Below are 22,403 nucleotides of genomic sequence, written 5' to 3'. Positions count from 1 at the left end.
TAGGGGCCATCGTCCCCTCTCTCTCTAGGGGCCGTATCGTCCCCCTCTCTCTCTAGGGGCCGTATCGTCCCCCCCTCTCTCTAGGGGCCGTATCGTCCCCCTCTCTCTCTAGGGGCCGTATCGTCCCCCTCTCTCTCTAGGGGCCGTATCGTCCCCCTCTCTCTCTAGGGGCCGTATCGTCCCTCTCTCTCTCTAGGGGCCGTATCGTCCCCTCTCTCTCTAGGGGCCGTATCGTCCCCCTCTCTCTCTAGGGGCCGTATCGTCCCTCTCTCTAGGGGCCGTATCGTCCCTCTAGGGGCCGTATCGTCCCTCTCTCTCTAGGGGCCGTATCGTCCCTCTCTCTCTAGGGGCCGTATCGTCCCCTCTCTCTCTAGGGGCCGTATCGTCCCCCTCTCTCTCTAGGGGCCGTATCGTCCCCCTCTCTCTCTAGGGGCCGTATCGTCCCCTCTCTCTCTAGGGGCCGTATCGTCCCCTCTCTCTCTAGGGGCCGTATCGTCCCTCTCTCTCTAGGGGCCGTATCGTCCCTCTCTCTCTAGGGGCCGTATCGTCCCTCTCTCTCTAGGGGCCGTATCGTCCCTCTCTCTCTAGGGGCCGTATCGTCCATCTACAGTAGCAGAACTGCCAAGCCCCAGGGGTTTAACAGGTCTCTCTTGCTAAATAAAAAAAATTGTTATTTTTTTTATATCTCAATGGAGACAACTGAAGAATTACAGGTGAAAGAAATGTCCGTCACTCACACAGTCTCAGGCTCTTGAACTCAGGCTGGTCTGCACAGGCACACATCTGGTAGAAGATGTGGTAGTTTCTCTCGCTCTCGGACTGAAGAGAAAGAGAGAGCATCACTGTCTAAAAGACATGCAACGATTAAGATCTGTTCGTGTTGGTCGTTGTCATGGCAAGGAGTTGGCAAGACAACACAAACAGATCTGGAACCAGGCTAGCAGTGGCTCACTGAAGCCTTCCAAACGGTAAACATGACTCAACTATACAGTAGCTAGGCTACCTTACACACCACATATCAAATCTGAGAATCAAGTATGTGATGTATGACCTGGGAAACCACTCTAGATTTCTCCAGGAGATATGTCCTCATGTTGGCCCCGATGATCTGATATCTCCTGTCGAAGCTGATCTCTGTGTACTTCCCAAAGCGACTGCTGTTGTCGTTCCTGGTCGTCTTGGCATTTCCTATAGCCTTGACACACACAAAAAAAACTTGCATTACAAGTTTGTCCATCATAGTTGATGCTTAATCAAAACACATTGTAGATTGTATCATTAAGATGTATCAGAAGTACGGTGGCTGGTGAGGCCAATCTGTGCCTGGAACACCGTGGCACATTGGACTATCACGTGGATCACACTGTGGGGCCTTTACCTACAGATTATCATGAGTCTCTCACACTGTGGGGCCTTTACCTACAGATTATCATGAGTCTTTCACACTGTGGGGCCTTTACCTACAGATTATCACGTGGATCACACTGTGGGGCCTTTACCTACAGATTATCATGAGTCTTTCACACTGTGGGGCCTTTACCTACAGATTATCACGTGGATCACACTGTGGGGCCTTTACCTACAGATTATCACGTGGATCACACTGTGGGGCCTTTACCTACAGATTATCACGTGGATCACACTGTGGGGCCTTTACCTACAGATTATCATGAGTCTTTCACACTGTGGGGCCTTTACCTACAGATTATCACGTGGATCACACTGTGGGGCCTTTACCTACAGATTATCACGTGGATCACACTGTGGGGCCTTTACCTACAGATTATCACGTGGATCACACTGTGGGGCCTTTACCTACAGATTATCATGAGTCTTTCACACTGTGGGGCCTTTACCTACAGATTATCGCGTGGATCACACTGTGGGGCCTTTACCTACAGATTATCACGTGGATCACACTGTGGGGCCTTAAAAGCATAAATGGAACAGATTACATCAAATTACTCCTTCACATATTATGATGCTACATGTAATGACCATTCCCTGCTAGGACACATGTATTTAAAAACACACCTCAGTTATTGGGTTGGATGCCAGAACCTTGTCTTCCACGTGTGTTTTGCTGCCAGACTTGCTGACCATAGCGAAGTACCTCATGGCATATCTAGCAGACACGGTCTTGCCAGCTCCAGACTCACCACTCACTATGATAGACTGGTTCTTATTGTTCCTGAGAAAAAAGGAAATAAAATGTATATCTCATCAAAAAAAAAACAAGAGAAACGTCCCTTTTTCAGGACCCCGTCTTTCAAAGGTAATTCCTAAAAATCTAAAAAAAACTTCACAGATCTTCATTGTAAAAGGGTTTTAAACACTGGTTACCCATGGTTGTTCAATGAACCATAAACAATTAATGAACATGCACCTGTGGAACGGTCGTTAAGACACTAACAGTTTACAGACGGTAGGCATTTAAGGTCACAGTTATGAAAACGTAGGACACTAAAGAGGCCTTTCTACTGACTCTGAAAAACACCAAAAGAAAGATGCCCAGGGTCCCTGTTCATCTGCATGAACGTGCCTTAGGCATGCTGTAAGGAGGCACGAGGACTGCAGATGTGGCCAGGGCAATAAATTGCAATGTTCGTACTGTGAGACGCCCGAGACAGCGCTACAGGGATCATCCTCGTAGTGGCAGACCACGTGTAACAACACCTGCACAGGATCGGTACATCCGAACATCACACCTGCAGGACAGGTACAGGATAGCAACATGGAGGTGGAAGGTCCGTCAAGGTCTGGGGCGGTGTGTCACAGCATCATCGGACAGAGGTTGTCATTGCAGGTAATCTCAATGCTGTGCATTACAGGGAAGACATCCTCCTCCCTCATGTGGTACCCTTCCTGCAGGCTCATCCTGACATGACCCTCTAGCATGACAATGCCACCAGCCATACTGCTCGTTCTGTGCATGATTTCCTGCAAGACAGGAATGTCAGTGTTCTGCCATGGCCAGCGAAGAGCCCGGATCTCAATCCCATTGAGCACATCTGGGACCTGTTGGATCAGAGGGTGAGGGCTAGGGCCATTCCCCCCAGAAATGTCTGGGAACTTACAGGTGCCTTGGTGGAAGAGTGGGGTAACATCTCATAGCAAGAACTGGCAAATCTGGTGCAGTCCATGAGGAGATGCACTGAGGTACTTAATGCAGCTGGTGGCCACACCAGATACTGACTGTTACTTTTGATTTTGACCCCCTCATTTGTTCAAGAACACATTATTCCATTTCTGTTAGACACATGTCTGTGAAACTTGTTCAGTTTATGTCTCAGTTGTTGAATCGTGTTATGTTCATACAAATATTTACACATGTTAAGTTTGCTGAAAATAAACGCAGTTGACAGTAAGAGGACATTTATTTATTTTTGCTGAGTTTATATCTGCGTAGGAATACTGCATATTTCACATTCTTTGAACATTTGACAGGTGAGCTTATTTCCAAGAAGTTATACTGACAGATTGGCCTAAAAGGCTAAAATGTATGACGGAAATATAGATTAAAGGCTATAGAATAGGAAGTTGGTGGGGGGGGACAACTCAGGGATTGAACCATTGTCTCCAGGAGCATAGCGTTGGTCCGGGAGGGGGGGGGGGCGGCATTACTACCACAAAACCAGCCCCTCTCCCGGGGACGGCCCGTCTAACTTTTACCTGGCCATCTGTTTATAAGCCTCCTCTGCCACAGCGAAGATGTGAGGATCCATATCGCCCATGTTCTGTCCACTGTAGGCGTGGATGACTGCATCTCCATAGATGTGAAGCTGCTTGTATGGGTTGACGGCCACCAGGATGATTCCTGATAGGGAGTGAAGGAAACCATCAAGACGTACAGCACAGTCAGAGTTATCCTATTTCTTTTCACATAGTAAGCTTCTAATATAGAATAAAAAATAATAATAAATAGATGTATTGCCCTGTGAATATTATTTTTCTCATCTCCTACATTTTATACAAACATAAAGCAACAACTCGTCACTCAGACATGAACTTTCACCTTCCATCCAGCCGATAAACGAACAGTAAAACAAAAGACATCCCATTAAGACAGCCGGGGAAGTATTTCCTTTAGTACCGCAGTAGGTGTAGATGGAGTGTGAGTGTTTCTTTACCGCAGTAGGTGTAGATGGAGTGTGAGTGTGTCTTTACCGCAGTAGGTGTAGATGGACTTGGGAGTGTTTCTTTACCGCAGTAGGTGTAGATGGAGTGGGAGTGTTTCTTTACCACAGTAGGTGTAGATGGAGTGTGAGTGTTTCTTTACCGCAGTAGGTGTAGATGGAGTGTGAGTGTGTCTTTACCACAGTAGGTGTAGATGGACTTGGGAGTGTTTCTTTACTGCAGTAGGTGTAGATTTAGTGTGTCTTTACCGCAGTAGGTGTAGATGGAGTGTGAGTGTTTCTTTACCGCAGTAGGTGTAGATGATCTTGGACTCCACGAAACGCACTTTGAGGTTGTGTAGAACTGCTGGTTCGTGGAGGTAGCTGAGAGCTGTCAGGTCATTCTCCCCCACCAGGATATCAGGGTTGCGGAGGTGAGGGAGCTGAGGACTGGATGTGTCCAGGGAGTACAGCATCTCCTACAGGGGGAATAACAGTGTGATGTTGGTGATTCAAAGCCTCTTGTGGCCAGTTTCCAGGACACAGAGTATAGTAAACCTAGTCCTGGTCTACAAAGCATACTCAATACAGAATCTCAACATTAAAAGTATGTTGTATGATTTACCTGCCCCAGTCCTGCCGTACCTGCCCCAGTCCTGCCCCAGTCCTGCCGTACATGTCCCAGTCCTACATGTCCCAGTCCTGCCGCACATGTCCCAGTCCTGCCGCACATGTCCCAGTCCTGCCGCACATGTCCCAGTCCTGCCCCAGTCCTGCCGCACATGTCCCAGTCCTGCCCCAGTCCTGCCGTACATGTCCCAGTCCTGCCCCAGTCCTGCCGTACATGTCCCAGTCCTGCCGTACATGTCCCAGTCCTGCCCAGTCCTGCCGTACATGTCCCAGTCCTGCCCCAGTCCTGCCGTACATGTCCCAGTCCTGCCCCAGTCCTGCCGTACATGTCCCAGTCCTGCCCCAGTCCTGCCGTACATGTCCCAGTCCTGTACATGTCCCAGTCCTGCCGTACATGTCCCAGTCCTGCCGTACATGTCCCAGTCCTGCCGTACATGTCCCAGTCCTGCCGTACATGTCCCAGTCCTGCCGTACATGTCCCAGTCCTGCCGTACATGTCCCAGTCCTGCCGTACATGTCCCAGTCCTGCCGTACATGTCCCAGTCCTGCCCATGTCCCAGTCCTGCCGTACATGTCCCAGTCCTGCCGTACATGTCCCAGTCCTCCATGTCCCAGTCCCGTACATGTCCCAGTCCTGTCCCAGTCCTGCCGTACATGTCCCAGTCCTGCCGTACATGTCCCAGTCCTGCCGTACATGTCCCAGTCCTGCCGTACATGTCCCAGTCCTGCCGTACATGTCCCAGTCCTGCCGTACATGTCCCAGTCCTGCCGTACATGTCCCAGTCCTGCCGTACATGTCCCAGTCCTGCGCCCGGGTATGGGCGAGGGGACGGTCTAAAGTTATACTGTTACACTGTCATTCAAACTGAAATTGCCCATACAGTACAGTACAGAGTATTGTGGTCTATAGTTATAAACAGGGCTCTCCAACAGGCCCATACAGTACAGAGTATTGTGGTCTATAGTTATAAACAGGGCTCTCCAACAGGCCCATACAGTACAGAGTATTGTGGTCTATAGTTATAAACAGGGCTCTCCAACAGGCCCATACAGTACAGAGTATTGTGGTCTATAGTTATAAACAGGGCTCTCCAACAGGCCCATACAGTACAGAGTATTGTGGTCTATAGTTATAAACAGGGCTCTCCAACAGGCCCATACAGTACAGAGTATTGTGGTCTATAGTTATAAACAGGGCTCTCCAACAGGCCCATACAGTACAGAGTATTGTGGTCTATAGTTATAAACAGGGCTCTCCAACAGGCCCATACAGTACAGAGTATTGTGGTCTATAGTTATAAACAGGGCTCTCCAACAGGCCCATACAGTACAGAGTATTGTGGTCTATAGTTATAAACAGGGCTCTCCAACAGGCCCATACAGTACAGAGTATTGTGGTCTATAGTTATAAACAGGGCTCTCCAACAGGCCCATACAGTACAGAGTATTGTGGTCTATAGTTATAAACAGGGCTCTCCAACAGGCCCATACAGTACAGAGTATTGTGGTCTATAGTTATAAACAGGGCTCTCCAACAGGCCCATACAGTACAGAGTATTGTGGTCTATAGTTATAAACAGGGCTCTCCAACAGGCCCATACAGTACAGAGTATTGTGGTCTATAGTTATAAACAGGGCTCTCCAACAGGCCCATACAGTACAGAGTATTGTGGTCTATAGTTATAAACAGGGCTCTCCAACAGGCCCATCCATCGTCAAAACAATTCTGAAAGTACATGCAATTTTCACGTGTTCCATCGTAAACTGTCATAAACAAATCTCAGAAGTATCAGTCACCGCAAGCGCTAGCACCCCTGGTTAGCCACTAATGGCTTAAAAAGTCAAACCTAACACAATATTGCCCATCTTGTGGGTCGACAACTACTTTTCACAAAACCTTCTCAATTAAAATGTTAAGTAGGTTAACCTGGCGGAAGTATATAAATTGTTATCTATTATTTGTCAACTTTGCCATGAAATGAGCCGCAGCAGCACAGAAACCATCGCTAGACGGGAACATTATGCCTGGCATAAACTACACGATTTCTCCGTCCCTGACGAATTTTCATGATCAGGGTGAAATCCTATGAACTTGGGCTAAGATCAGTACGTCGGGACTTGCGTAGTTTGAGCGGGTTTTTATTTAACCTTTATTTAACTAGGCAAGTCAGTTAAGAACAAATTCTTATTTTCAATGACGGGTCAAGGACGCACTGATGAAGACTGTTCGGTTCTCCAGACCAGGATGTCCTGATAGCTTTCTGACTTTGGCGGTGCGCCTGGTAGTAAGACCTAGGACGCGACAGCCAATGAGCACTCCACATGTTAGACCCCCCCAAAATCATGGCGAACAGGGAAGCAACAACAGGTTGTCCCTAGTTACCACAGCCAGTCAACACTGACCATATCATACAAATTCATCATATTTCGTTTGTTGGTACTAATTTAAGGTTAGGCTTAAATTTAGCAGTGTGGTTTGGTTAAAAATCCGATATTAATAAGATAATTTGAAGAAATAGGCGGGGTTTAGCTAGAAATAAATATGACAGATTGGTGGAGCTGTGGAGAAAACGCGGCATCCTTTTCAAAATTAAAAGTTTTTACGGCCAATTCCCTCTACAATATCAGTCCATATTGTCCACGTCTGTGGGTCCATATTCCGCGCCGCAGTCTCTTTTTTTAAACGCTTCTGCGCATAATAATGGGCATACTAATAAATCATCTCACCGACAGAAACATGTTTGCTTGTCGGCATTTTCCCCCCGATGACAACCGAAAAACCGTATGGCAGGATCAGCTAGGGAACGTGAGCAGCCACGTCCTGGGGTTGTGGATGAACGGAATTAAACATTTGGTACAAGGAAATCTGGAAATTTGAGCGCATCCGAGTTGTTAATATCTTTGAAGTGTTTGCTCAGCATTAGATGACACATGCCTCACTCTAGATGCGCAATTAAAGGGGAACTACACACACAAAATCCAAATGTGTTAGTTTTCTTCCAGACCAGTTATTTGAACCATTTTAAATTTTGAGAGTTAAAAACAAATCTGGAGCCAGGAGTTTTAAAATCACAGATTTTAGAGATGTGGTATATGGCCAATATACGAAGGCTAAGGGCTATTCTTAGACACAAGTGCCTGACACAGCCCTTAGCCGTCGTATATTGGCCATAGATCACAAACCCGCAAGGAGCCTTATTGCTATATTAAACTGGTTACCAACGTCATTAGAGCTGTAAAACTAAATGTTGTCATACCCGTAGTATACGATCTGATATATCATGGCTTTCAGCCAATCAGAATTCAGGGCTCAAACCACCCAGTTTATAATAATCATTATTTTACCAGGTATATTGACAGAAAACATTCTCTTGTACACCAATAACTTTATTTTTATTACAGTATCTCATGCTAGAAAAGGTTGGAGACCCCCTGGTTCATAGTCTGTCTTCAGTACTTACAGTGCCATCCTCAAGCTGAAGTTGTAAAGTATCATCTCCAGGTTTGAAGTCTCTCAGGATCTCTGCTGACTTCCAGACATGCTCTTCATCTGGTATCCACACTCTGTTGTACTGAATGAGCCAATTAATTATAGCCTACTTTCTCAAGATGAGTGAATGCCACGATTTTCTTTTGGTAGATCACAATTACAGTACAGATACGTTACTACTAATTACATAGACTTCAATAATAAAGTAACACAGCAATTTGATAATGGACTCTACAAGGAAAGTTGGAAACTCATTTGCATAATCATTTCCCAAACTGTATTCAGGTGGACAGTGTGCACCATATGTTAGTCATTTAACACATTTGTCAACGTGTTCAACAGTTGTTAAAACTAACCGATTGAGATTCCCTATTAAGATTGAATGAGTTTTAAAAAAAAAAACATGTATCACTTCCTTTTTCATTATTTTCTCACCTTCGTATAAAGTTCCGACAAAGCCATGGTAGTAAAGTTTTAACAATCCGTGAGTTTAACCAACAACATCCATACCGTCAGTGGCGTGAAAAAGTCGACAACTTCCCCAGGCGTGTTGTCTTTACCTGTGCAGTGGACTTCGCCTTCCTCGTCCCGCCCATCAGTCTTGTGACAGCAGCTTGACATTAGGGGTGTGTTCATTTGAACAAAGACAACAATAGAAACAGGATACATACCTCAGAGGGTTTTTAGTTGTGCGGGTGATTCTATAGTGATTCTATTGGCATGCGCCTTGCGTTTACTCAAGGAATGGAACGGGACACAGTAGCAAACGTAACCTGTAGATTTCTCTCAGCCTTTTCCTAGCAGTTGGGTGACAGCAATCCACGTAGCATTATATGGAGGCTACACATATTGTTCATGTAAATAAATACATTTCTCAGTTCATTCTATGATCACCTATTCAAAACCCACTCAGATTTTTTATTTATTTTTTAAATTTATTATTTCAAATACCTCTCACCATCTTTTATGTACTGCTGACCCACAATATAAAGCCTTTTAGGTGCTTAGTAACAAACAAACGCTGACATCCTGGTCCCGACAAAGCAAACAAAATACCATCTCGTGGAATTATTCACAAGACATTCTTACAGCCATAGAACAATATTAAAAAGTTGTGCGGGTGATTCCATTGGCGCCTTGCGTTAACTCAAGGAACGGAACGGGATACAGTAGCAAACGTAGCCTATAGATTTCTCTCAGTCTTTTCCCATCAATATTAAAACTACTGTAAAGCATTTGAGGAGAAATTCAGGTTTATACATTTAGGAAAACCTGATGGTTATGTAATCTCTATGGGAAGCAATGGGCACACAGAGGGTGTGAGTCAACAGCAAGGCTCTTTGGTTGCGGTGTCCAGCACACAGTGTACAATAGGAGTGGTGCTCATGATATTCATATTTACTGTGATATATGGGAAGGCAACAAGCACTACATTACAAAGGTAGTAAGCACTAGCCACTACATTACATAGGTCAGCATCAGCCAACTAACGTTGGCTCCCAAATATACGGTACAAACCCTGATGGAAATACATTTATTTTGGTTAATAAAAAGCAGTAGTCCTGCCCCCTTCATCCCAGCTCTTAGTGCCATTGCCCTCATCCACCTACACTGAACACAAATATAAACACATTATGTGTTGGTCCCATGTTTCATGTGCTGAAATAAAAGATCCCAGAAACGTTCCATTCGCACAAAAATAAAAGCTTGTTTCGCTCAAATTTTGTGCACAAATTTATTTATATTCCTGTTAGAGAGCATTTTTCCTTTGCCGATATTAATCCATTCACCTGACAGATGTGGCATATTAAGAAGCGGATTAAACAACATGATCATTACATGATCATTACACAGGTGCACCTTGTGCTGGGGACAACAAAAGGCCACTAAAATGTGCAGTTTTGTCACAACACTATGCCACAGAGAGCATGCAATTGGCATGCTGACTGCAGAAATGTCCACCAGAGCTGTTGCCAGAGAATGTAATGTTCATTTCTCTACCATAAGCCACCTCCATCTTTTTAGAGAATTTGGCAGTACGTCCAACTGGCCTCACAACTGTATATGTATAAGACTACATGTATGGTGTTGTGTGGGTGAGCGGTTTTCTGATGTCAACGTTGTAAACACAGTGCCCCATGGTGGCGGTGGGGTTATGGTATGGTGAGGCATAAGCGACAGACAACGAACAAAATTGAATTTTATCGATGACAATTTGAATGAACAGAGATATCATGAGCATGTTTGGGATGCTCTGGATCGACTTGTACGACTGCGTGTTCCAGTTCCCACCAATATCCAGCAACTTCACACAGCCATTGAAGAGGAGTGGGGACAACATTCAACAGGCCACAATTAACAGCCTGATTAACTCTATGTGAAGGAGATGTGTCGTGCTGCATGAGGCAAATGGTGGTCACACCAGATACTGACTGGTGTTCTGATCCACGCCCCTACTATTTTATTAAGGTATCTGAACAACAGATGCATATCTGTATTCCCAGTCATGTGAAATCCATGGATTAGGACCTAATAAATGTATTTAAATGGACTGATTTCCTTATGCGAACTGTAACTCAGTAAAATCTTTGAAATTGTTGCATGTTTGCGTTTATATTTTTGTTCAGTATAGTTGTGTCAAACAATGTATCATTTCTTAATGCGTAAAATATAAAACCGTGCCATTTCCCTGTGCATACATTAACAAGTAAACAGTAGCCTGATTCTTTTCAGCAGCAAAAATGTTGTTTTTAAAACACATTTCCTACAATTCTACACATTTTGCCATGGGGGGGCAGAGAACACCAGTTTACAGCTTTAAAGCTATTTTTCCTACAATTCTACACATTTTGCCATGGGGGGCAGAGAACACCATTTTACAGCTTTAAAGCTATTTTTCCTACAATTCTACACATTTTGCCATGGGGGGCAGAGAACACCATTTTACAGCTTTAAAGCTATTTTTCCTACAATTCTACACATTTTGCCATGGGGGGGCAGAGAACACCATTTTACAGCTTTAAAGCTATTTTTCCTGCAATTCCACACATGTTGTCATGAGGCTGAGAGAATTCTGAGTTTTAAAAAACGAATTTGCTGCAATTATAAACATTTTTTTTGCCATGGCTTATGCCTTGTTCTTATGCCATCTGAGTGACTCAAACATTTATAACAAAATCAATGGGAGGGCCACATGACATGATATTTTGGGGAATTTTAGATTCTCTCTGACTGTCTATCTAGTTCTCATCTTGGTGATTGCTAGTTCTCGAGGATGATCGTATTTAAAAAAAAATATATATATATATATATATATCGCATCATTATCTTTTCTACATACTTTATATCTGGTTAAGTTTACGCTGAAAAACGTTTTGCCATCCTGAAAATGATTCCACGATTTGACAGTGGCGAACATATAGGGGAAACACAGAGTATACTGTAACTATTGTATTGTATGTATTATAATATAATTTAATATAATTTATCTCTTGCCAAATACATCATATTATTACAAAGGGTCTCCAAATGTTCCTTGTTTCTAATTGTATGTGGTCAGGACATTATAAAAAACAGACTGACTTTTTTCCAAGGCATTTGTAAAACATGAATGGTCAGGCATCTTTGGTGAATCATGTAGTTCCCTCAGGCCCATTGGGGAGAATTCCTGGGCGCCGTTCGAATTTCTCCCTCCCTTCCTTCCTTTGAAGTCATCAAACCTGTCCAACTATGTGTAAATCAGAGATGACTTCAAGGAGGAAGGATGGAAGGATACATTTTTTTTTTTTTTAAAGCTATGGGGGGGGGTCAGGGGTTAGACCCGTGTGAGGAATCCTAGATTCAGACTGCTAGGGATCTGAATGGTCTCCAAAGCCAGAGGGGAGTGGGTGAAGGGAAATGTCACAGAGAATATCTTCTTGGCGTCCATAAGTAGCAGCGGTGACTCAACACGGCCTTTCAACAGGGCCTGGAGGTGAGAGAGAGAGAGATAGAGAGAGAGAGAAGAGAGAGAGAGAAGAGAAAGAGAGAGAGAAAGAGAGAGAAAGAGAGAGAAAGAGAGAGTAGAGAGAAAGAGAGAGTAGAGAGAGAGAGAGAGAGAGAGAGAGAGAGAGAAGAGAGTAGAGAAAGAGAGAGAGAAAGAGAGAGAAAGAGAGAGAAAGAGAGAGTAGAGAGAAAGAGAGAGTAGAGAGAGAGAGAGAAGAGAGAGAGAAAGAGAGAGAGAAAGAGAGAGAGAAGAGAAAGAAGAGAGAGAGAGAGAGAAGAGAGAGAGAGAGAGAAGAGAGAGTAGAGAGAGAGAGAGTAGAGAGAAAGAGAGTAGAGAGAAGAGAGAGAGAGTAGTGAGTGAAAAAGAGAGAGAGAGAGAGAGAGAGAAAGAGAGAGAAGAGAGAGTAGAGAAAGAGAGAGAGAGAAAGAGAGAGAGAGAAGAGAGAGAAGAGAGAAAGAGAGAGAAAGAAGAGAGAGTAGAGAGAACAACTCAATGACGCAGGGACAATATATATATATATAAAAGGAGATGCGAGAGAGCGAAGTACACACAGACAAGCTCCTTACCTGTATGGTTCTAATGAAGGATATTGAAACCCGTTCCTCAAATTCAATCACTGGGGTGTACAAGGTTAGCACTTTCACAATCTGACGAGAGAAAAAAACAGAAATGAACTAAATCATGAGAAATGATCAATAGACGAGATCACATGGCACAAAATTATAATTTTTGTTAAAAGGAAAAAATATTGCCAGTTACTACTACTACTACTCTGTATACTGATCTCAGATCTGTTTGTGCTGTATAGCCAAATCCAGTCTGAGTTCGGAAAGCCCAGTACAAGCAGATCTGGAACCAGGCTATGTAATACTCTAATGGCACCTAGATGACCGTACCTGTAGTGTGGTGAGGGCAGAGCACATGGTGCAGAGAGCCTGGGCGTCTTCCTCAGTCTTCTTCTTGACCTGTAGTAACTGAGCGGCCTGGATCAGCGGCTCCAGCATCTCTTTAGCTCCACAGTCTGGCAGCCCCTTCTCCTCCAGCCACTCCTCCAGCTGCCACACATTATACCTAGAGAGACACCCCCCAGTTAGCTCCACAGTCTGACAGCCCCCCCACCCAGTTAGCTCCACAGTCTGGCAGCCCCCCCCCCCCCACCCAGTTAGCTCCACAGTCTGACAGCCCCCCACCCAGTTAGCTCCACAGTCTGACAGCCCCCACCCAGTTAGCTCCACAGTCTGACAGCCCCCCCCACCCAGTTAGCTCCACAGTCTGACAGCCCCCCCCACCCAGTTAGCTCCAGTCTGACAGCCCCCCCCACCCCCACCCAGGTAGCTCCAGTCTGACAGCCCTCCCAACCAGTTAGCTCCACAGTCTGACAGCCCCCCACCTAGTTAGCTCCAGTCTGACAACCCCCCACCCCCCACCCAATTAGCTCCACAGTCTGACAGCCCCCCCCCCACCCAGTTAGCTCCACAGTCTGACAGCCCCCCACCCAGTTAGCTCCACAGTCTGGCAGCCCCCCCACCCAGTTAGCTCCACAGTCTGTCAGCCCCCCCCCCACCCAGTTAGCTCCACAGTCTGACAGCCCCCCACCCAGTTAGCTCCACAGTCTGACAGCCCCCCACCCAGTTAGCTCCACAGTCTGACAGCCCCCACACCCAGTAAGCTCCACAGTCTGGCAGCCCCCTCCCCACCCAGTTAGCTCCACAGTCTGTCAGCCCCCCTCCCCACCCAGTTAGCTCCACAGTCTGACAGCCCCCCACCCAGTTAGCTCCACAGTCTGACAGCCCCCCACCCAGTTAGCTCCACAGTCTGACAGCCCCCCACACCCAGTTAGCTCCACAGTCTGACAGCCCCCCACCCAGTTAGCTCCACAGTCTGACAGCCCCCCCCCCCACCCAGTTAACTCCACAGTCTGACAGCCCCCCACCCAGTTAGCTCCAGTCTGACAGCCCCCCACCCCCACCCAGGTAGCTCCAGTCTGACAGCCCTCCCACCCAGTTAGCTCCACAGTCTGACAGCCCCCCACCCAGTTAGCTCCAGTCTGACAACCCCCACCCCCACCCATTAGCTCCACAGTCTGGCAGCCCCCTCCCCACCTAGTTAGCTCCACAGTCTGGCAGTCCCCAAGTTAGCTCCACAGTCTGAAGCCCCCCACCCAGTTAGCTCCACAGTCTAACAGCCCCCCACCCAGTTAGCTCCACAGTCTTACAGCCCCCACACCCAGTTAGCTCCACAGTCTGGCAGGCCCCCCACCCAGTTAGCTCCACAGTCTGACAGCCCCCCACCCACCCAGTTAGCTCCACAGTCTGACAGCCCCCCCACCCAGTTAGCTCCAGTCTGACAGCCCCCCACCCCCATCCAGGTAGCTCCAGTCTGACAACCCCCCACCCCCACCCAATTAGCTCCACAGTCTGACAGCCCCCCACCCACCCAGTTAGCTCCACAGTCTGACAGCCCCCCCACCCAGTTAGCTCCAGTCTGACAACCCCCACCCCCACCCAATTAGCTCCAGTCTGGCAGCCCCCTCCCCACCTAGTTAGCTCCACAGTCTGACAGCCCCCCACCCAGTTAGCTCCACAGTGACAGCCCCCCACCCAGTTAGCTCCACAGTCTGACAGCCCCCACACCCAGTTAGCTCCACAGTCTGGCAGGCCCCCCACCCAGTTAGCTCCACAGTCTGACAGCCCCCCACCCACCCAGTTAGCTCCACAGTCTGACAGCCCCCCACCCAGTTAGCTCCAGTCTGACAGCCCCCCCCACCCCCATCCAGGTAGCTCCAGTCTGACAACCCCCCACCCCCACCCAATTAGCTCCACAGTCTGACAGCCCCCAACCCAGTTAGCTCCACAGTCTGACAGCCCCCACCCACCCAGTTAGCTCCACAGTCTGACAGCCCCCACCCAGTTAGCTCCAGTCTGACAACCCCCACCCCCACCCATTAGCTCCACAGTCTGGCAGCCCCCCACCCAGTTAGCTCCACAGTCTGACAGCCCCCCACCCACCCAGTTAGCTCCACAGTCTGACAGCCCCCCACCCAGTTAGCTCCACAGTCTGACAGCCCCCCACCCAGTTAGCTCCAGTCTGACAGCCCCCCACCCCCACCCAGGTAGCTCCAGTCTGACAGCCCTCCCACCCAGTTAGCTCCACAGTCTGACAGCCCCCCAACCCAGTTAGCTCCAGTCTGACAACCCCCCACCCCCACCCAATTAGCTCCACAGTCTGACAGCCCCCCACCCAGTTAGCTCCACAGGCTGACAGCTCCCCCCACCCAGTTAGCTCCACAGTCTGACAGCCCCCCCCCCCACCCAGTTAGCTCCACAGTCTGACAGCCCAACCCCCCCCACCCAGTTAGCTCCACAGTCTGACAGCCCCCCACCCAGTTAGCTCCACAGTCTGACAGCCCCCTCCCAGTTAGCTCCACAGTCTGACAGCCCCCCACCCAGTTAGCTCCACAGTCTGACAGCCCCCCACCCAGTTAGCTCCACAGTCTGGCAGCCCCCCACCCCCACCCAGTTAGCTCCACAGTCTGACAGCCCACCCACCCAATTAGCTCCACAGTCTGACAGCCCCCCACCCCCACCCAGTTAGCTCCACAGTCTGACAGCCCTCTCCTCCAGCTGTCACTTGTTGTGCCTAGAGAGAAACCAATCAATCCCAATGTACGGTATTTATAAAAGGCCTTTTTACAGTTATCAAAAACCACAGGAGCTACAGAGGATAGACAGCCACTTTGTGACAAACAGATTCATGTCTCAAAATACATCATATCAGAACAAATAGTCAGTCCTCTAACAAGTAAATCTTATTTCTAATTTTTAAACCGTGTACAACGAGTGTTTTCCCAGGTATCATTCTTGGGGCCTATACCCTTTTAGCTTCTATAGAAATATTTTGGGGTGAAAACATGTAAAAAGGACTGTACCTGATCTGCAGTCCTTTACTCCAGGAGCACATGTCCTTCCTCAGCAGCAGGTTGTTGAGAGTGACAGAACAGATGATGTAGAACTGCTGAATCACCCCCTGGGAGATAACATATAGCATACAGCATATCAACTAGAACTGCTGCCTCCCCCCCTGGGAGATAACATATCAACTAGAACTGCTGCCTCACCCCCTGGGAGATAACATATCAACTAGAACTGCTGCCTCACCCCCTGGGAGATAACATATCAACTAGAACTGCTGCATCACCCCTGGGAGATAACATATAGCATACAGCATATCAACTAGAACTGCTGCCTCACCCCTGGGAGATAACATATCAACTAGAACTGCTGCCTCACCCCTGGGAGATAACATATAGCATACAGCATATCAACTAGAACTGCTGCCTCCCCCTGGGAGATAACATATCAACTAGAACTGCTGCCTCCCCTGGGAGATAACATATCAACTAGAACTGCTGCCTCCCCTGGGAGATAACATATAGCATACAGCATATCAACTAGAACTGCTGCCTCCCCCTGGGAGATAACATATCAACTAGAACTGCTGCCTCACCCCTGGGAGATAACATATCAACTAGAACTGCTGTCTCCCCCTGGGAGATAACATATAGCATACAGCATATCAACTAGAACTGCTGCCTCCCCCTGGGAGATAACATATCAACTAGAACTGCTGTCTCCCCTGGGAGATAACATATCAACTAGAACTGCTGCCTCCCCCTGGGAGATAACATATCAACTATCAACTGCTGCCTCCCCTGGGAGATAACATATAGCATACAGCATATCAACTAGAACTGCTGTCTCCCCTGGGAGATAACATATCAACTAGAACTGCTGCCTCCCCTGGGAGATAACATATAGCATACAGCATATCAACTAGAACTGCTGCCTCCCCCTGGGAGATAACATATCAACTAGAACTGCTGCCTCCCCCTGGGAGATAACATATAGCATACAGCATATCAACTAGAACTGCTGCCTCCCCCTGGGAGATAACATATCAACTAGAACTGCTGCCTCCCCCTGGGAGATAACATAAGCATATCAGCATATCAACTAGAACTGCTCCCCCTGGGAGATAACCCCCCTGGGAGATAACATATCAACTAGAACTGCTGCCTCCCCTGGGAGATAACATATACTAGCATATCAACTAGAACAACTGCTCCCCCTGGGAGATAACATATCAACTAGAACTGCTGTCTCCCCTGGGAGATAACATATCAACTAGAACTGCTGCCTCCCCCTGGGAGATAACATATCAACTAGAACTGCTGCCTCCCCTGGGAGATAACATATAGCATACAGCATATCAACTAGAACTGCTGTCCCCCTGGGAGATAACATATCAACTAGAACTGCTGCCTCCCCTGGGAGATAACATATCAACTAGAACTGCTGCCTCCCCCTGGGAGATAACATATCAACTAGAACTGCATCCCCTGGGAGCATATCAACTAGAACTGCTGCCTCCCCCTGGGAGATAACATATCAACTAGAACTGCTGCCTCCCCCTGGGAGATAACATATATAGCATACAGCATATCAACTAGAACTGCTGCCTCCCCCTGGGAGATAACATATCAACTAGAACTGCTGTCTCCCCCTGGGAGATAAGCATATCAACTAGAACTGCTGTCTCCCCCTGGGAGATAACATATCAACTAGAACTGCTGCCCCCCCTGGGAGATAACATATCAACTAGAACTGCTGCTGCTCCCCCCCCTGGGAGATAACATATCAACTAGAACTGCTGTCTCCCCTCACCCCCTGGGAGATAACATATCAACTAGAACTGCTGCCTCCCCTGGGAGATAACATAACATATCAACTAGAACTGCTGTCTCCCCTGGGAGATAACATATCAACTAGAACTGCTGCCTCCCCCTGGGAGATAACATATCAACTAGAACTGCTGCCTCCCCTGGGAGATAACATATAGCATACAGCATATCAACTAGAACTGCTGTCTCCCCTGGGAGATAACATATCAACTAGAACTGCTGCTGCTCCCCCTGGGAGATAACATATCAACTAGAACTGCTGCCTCCCCCTGGGAGATAACATATCAACTAGAACTGCTGCCTCACCCCCTGGGAGCATATCAACTAGAACTGCTGCCTCTCCCCCTGGGAGATAACATATAGCATACAGCATATCAACTAGAACTGCTGTCTCCCCTGGGAGATAACATATCAACTAGAACTGCTGCCTCCCCCTGGGAGATAACATATCAACTAGAACTGCTGCCACTGGCCCCCTGGGAGATATAACATATAGCATACAGCATATCAACTAGAACTGCTGCCTCTAGCATTTGCTCACCCTCACTGGCATTTCACTCACTAGCATTGCTCACCTTCACTAGCATTGCTCACCCTCTGGGAGATAACATATAGCATACAGCATATCAACTAGAACTGCTGTCTCCCCCTGGGAGATAACATTCAACTAGAACTGCTGCCTCCCACTGGGAGATAACATATCAACTAGAACTGCGGCCTCCCCTGGGAGATATAACATATAGCATACAGCATATCAACTAGAACTGCTGCCTCCCCCCTGGGAGATAACATATCAACTAGAACTGCGGCCTCCCCCTGGGAGATATAACATATAGCATACAGCATATCAACTAGAACTGCTGTCTCCCCCTGGGAGATAACATATCAACTAGAACTGCTGCCCCCTGGGAGATAACATATCAACTAGAATTGCTCACTGGCATTGCTCACCCCCCTGGGAGATAACATATCAACTAGAACTGCTCACCCCCCCTGGGAGATAACATATCAACTAGAAAGAACAGAGGTTCAACAATCCATGCCTATGGAACACCACATCTAGATTTGTCTCAAGAGTTTACTCCTCAACACACACACACCTGTTTGATGAGCTCGGGGTCGACGTCATGCTGAATCAGGGTAGCGTGGAAGAGACTAAGTTGCTGTAGGATGCTGTCCACAGTGTAAACAGCCTCTCCGGGGCAACTGGACGTCCTCTTCCGTAGGCCCGTGGGTTTAGACCCCAGAACTCCCTGGAAGTTCTCATGCTCCAGCATACCCGGAACTGGGATATTGTTGGACAATAAAATGTCACTTGTTGGTTAAGTTGTTTTGTTGTCGTTTCTTTCATCCTTCACCCTCACTAGCATTGCTCACCCTCACTAGCATTGCTCACCCTCACTGGCATTGCTCACCCTCACTGGCATTGCTCACCCTCACTGGCATTGCTCACCCTCACTAGCATTGCTCACCCTCACTAGCATTGCTCACCCTCACTAGCATTGCTCACCCTCACTAGCATTGCTCACCCTCACTAGCATTGCTCACCCTCACTGGCATTGCTCACCCTCACTGGCATTGCTCACCCTCACTGGCATTGCTCATTCTCACTAGCATTGCTCATTCTCACTAGCATTGCTCATTCTCACTAGCATTGCTCACCCTCATTGCTCATTCTCACTATCATTGCTCACCCTCACTAGCATTGCTCACCCTCACTAGCATTGCTCACCCTCACTGGCATTGCTCACCCTCACTAGCATTGCTCATTCTCACTAGCATTGCTCATTCTCACTAGCATTGCTCACCCTCACTAGCATTGCTCATTCTCACTAGCATTGCTCACCCTCACTAGCATTGCTCACCCTCACTAGCATTGCTCACCCTCACTAGCATTGCTCACCCTCACTAGCATTGCTCACCCTCACTAGCATTGCTCACCCTCACTAGCATTGCTCACCCTCACTAGCATTGCTCATTCTCACTAGCATTGCTCATTCTCACTAGCATTGCTCATTCTCACTAGCATTGCTCATTCTCACTAGCATTGCTCATTCTCACTAGCATTGCTCATTCTCACTAGCATTGCTTACTCTCACTAGCATTGCTCATTTAAATGTTTTACTTGCAATTATCATGATCATGATATTATGTGGTTAATTTGTTTACTTTAGTTGAATAGACCTAATGTAAGTGGCTCTGCATAAGAGCGTCTGCTAAATGTCTCCTCACCTATCATGGGCTGCAGGGCCTCCTCCATACATCTGACCAGCTGCTGGTAGTTCTGAATGGCCAGATCGCTGAAGACCTGACGGTACTCTGACAGGTCAAAGTTACACAAGCAGTGCTCATTCTGCCGCGGGGTGTTGTTCTTTACAAACGCCTACAGGACAGGAGATGGTTAGAAACAGGAGGTCAAACCGCAACTACAGATAAGGTTGTAAAAAACAGTCAACAAGGGGTTTGTGTGTCCCATCCTAATCTCAGAACCTAGCACTACTCTGTCTCTGTGTGTGTGTGTGTGTGTGTGTGTGTGTGTGTGTGTGTGTGTATAGAAGATGGGCATCTGCGAAACTCATTCCACAACTTGAAGGTGTCTCCATTTTGTGCTACAGAGTAGTTAGGACGCATCAGGAGGTAGAGGGTGTGGGGTTGGAGCCAACTCAGGAGGAAGCTGTACTTGCTAAGCAAAAGGTGTGTGCTTGGTAACTGTGTTGCTAAGCAAACGGTGTGCTTGGTAACTGTGGATTGAGCAGTTCAAAATCAGTCGAGCGATAACTGTCATGAGATGATTCCTCTTCAGCCTACCTCCTCTCCACTGTACTGCTTCAGGCAGTGTAGGAACCGGCAGGTGTTGGCCAGCCAGAAAGACACAGTCTCAAAGTCATCTCCTCGCCTCTGGTGGGGGGGAAAAACAACAACAACAACAACAACAAACAGATTGTAACAGTAACTCATGGGGCAGGACTTTACAATGGGTCAACTGAACTTGACTTGGCATCCTCACTATGTGATGTCATGTTCAGGCTCACATTTCATTTGACGTTTTCTTGTCACATAGACTGGACAGGTACAGTGTAATGTGTTGTTTTACAGGGTCAGTCATAGCAGTACAGTGCCCCTGTAGCAAATTAGGGTTAAGTGCTTTGCTCAAGGGCACATGGACAGATTTTCACCTTGACGGCTCGGGTATTGGAACCAGGGACCTTTCGGTTACTGGTCGAACGCTCTAACCTCTAGGCTACCTGCCGCCCTCATAATTCATCACACTGAAATCCATAAGCATAAAATAGCATAGGCCTATCAAAATGCTAACGCTGTACCTCGGGGACTCCCTTGATGCTAACGCTTTACCTCGAGGACTCGCTTGATGCTAACGCTTTACCTCGGGGACTCCCTTGATGCTAACGCTTTACCTCGGGGACTCCCTTGATGCTAACGCTGTACCTCGGGGACTCCCTTGATGCTAACGCTGTACCTCGGGGACTCCCTTGATGCTAACGCTGTACCTCGGGGACTCCCTTGATGCTAACGCTGTACCTCGGGGACTCCCTTGATGCTAACGCTGTACCTCGGGGACTCCCTTGATGCTAACGCTGTACCTCGGGGACTCCCTTGATGCTAACGCTGTACCTCGGGGACTCCCTTGATGCTAACGCTGTACCTCGGGGACTCCCTTGATGCTAACGCTTTACCTCGAGGACTCGCTTGATGCTAACGCTTTACCTTGATGACTCCCTTGATGCTAACACTTTACCTCGGGGACTCCCTTGATGCTAAGGCTTTACCCTGATGCCTCCCTTGATGCTAACGCTTTACCCTGATGACTCGCTTGATGCTAACGCTTTACCCTGATGACTCGCTTGATGCTAATGCTTTACCCTGATGCCTCCCTTGATGCTAACGCTTTACCCTGATGACTCGCTTGATGCTAACGCTTTACCCTGATGCCTCCCTTGATGCTAACGCTTTACCCTGATGCCTCCCTTGATGCTAACGCTTTACCCTGATGCCTCCCTTGATGCTAACGCTTTACCTTGATGCCTCCCTTGATGCTAACGCTTTACCCTGATGACTCCCTTGATGCTAACACTTTACCTCGGGGGACTCCCTTGATGCTAACGCTGTACCTCGGAGGACTCGCTTGATGCTAACGCTGTACCTCAGAGGACTCGCTTGATGCTAACGCTGTACCTCGGGGGACTCGCTTGATGCTAACGCTGTACCTCGAGGACTCGCTTGATGCTAACGCTGTACCTCGAGGACTCCCTTGATGCTAACGCTTTACCTTGATGACTCCCTTGATGCTGTTGATGGTAGAGTTGAGCAGGACGCTGACTCTCTGGTCATCATTAGAGTAGTCAGCATGTCTCAGACACATGAACAGGATGTAGGCCGGCAGACCAGGGAGGAAGTTAACCGCCACACCGCGAGGTTTCAGCT

At 47.7% G+C, this 22,403-nt stretch overlaps 2 protein-coding genes across 2 annotated transcripts in view; both read right to left on the bottom strand.

Annotated features, from left to right (window-relative positions):
• The window catches only part of myo5c (myosin VC), a 55,479-nt gene extending 46,682 nt beyond the window's left edge, over nt 1–8,797 (bottom strand). The window contains exons 1-7 of the mRNA XM_042301191.1: nt 8,671–8,797; nt 8,207–8,317; nt 4,423–4,594; nt 3,673–3,817; nt 2,035–2,191; nt 1,052–1,195; nt 738–819 (exon numbers count right to left, since the gene is read on the bottom strand). Coding sequence (XP_042157125.1) covers nt 738–819; nt 1,052–1,195; nt 2,035–2,191; nt 3,673–3,817; nt 4,423–4,594; nt 8,207–8,317; nt 8,671–8,697 — 838 coding nt within the window. The 5' untranslated portion in view covers nt 8,698–8,797. The remainder of the gene's footprint in view (nt 1–737; nt 820–1,051; nt 1,196–2,034; nt 2,192–3,672; nt 3,818–4,422; nt 4,595–8,206; nt 8,318–8,670) is intronic.
• A 3,183-nt stretch (nt 8,798–11,980) lies between these two features.
• The window catches only part of LOC112218944 (unconventional myosin-Va), a 43,913-nt gene continuing 33,490 nt past the window's right edge, over nt 11,981–22,403 (bottom strand). Inside the window, exons 33-40 of the mRNA XM_042301922.1 lie at nt 22,249–22,403; nt 20,769–20,858; nt 20,193–20,343; nt 19,061–19,245; nt 16,149–16,246; nt 13,117–13,291; nt 12,787–12,867; nt 11,981–12,202 (exon numbers count right to left, since the gene is read on the bottom strand). Of these exons, the coding sequence (XP_042157856.1) occupies nt 12,050–12,202; nt 12,787–12,867; nt 13,117–13,291; nt 16,149–16,246; nt 19,061–19,245; nt 20,193–20,343; nt 20,769–20,858; nt 22,249–22,403 (1,088 nt within the window). The 3' untranslated portion in view covers nt 11,981–12,049. The remainder of the gene's footprint in view (nt 12,203–12,786; nt 12,868–13,116; nt 13,292–16,148; nt 16,247–19,060; nt 19,246–20,192; nt 20,344–20,768; nt 20,859–22,248) is intronic.

Source organism: Oncorhynchus tshawytscha, linkage group LG19 (assembly GCF_018296145.1).
Source record: "Oncorhynchus tshawytscha isolate Ot180627B linkage group LG19, Otsh_v2.0, whole genome shotgun sequence".
Lineage (NCBI taxonomy): Eukaryota > Metazoa > Chordata > Actinopteri > Salmoniformes > Salmonidae > Oncorhynchus > Oncorhynchus tshawytscha.
This window is presented reverse-complemented; position numbering and strand designations above follow the sequence as displayed.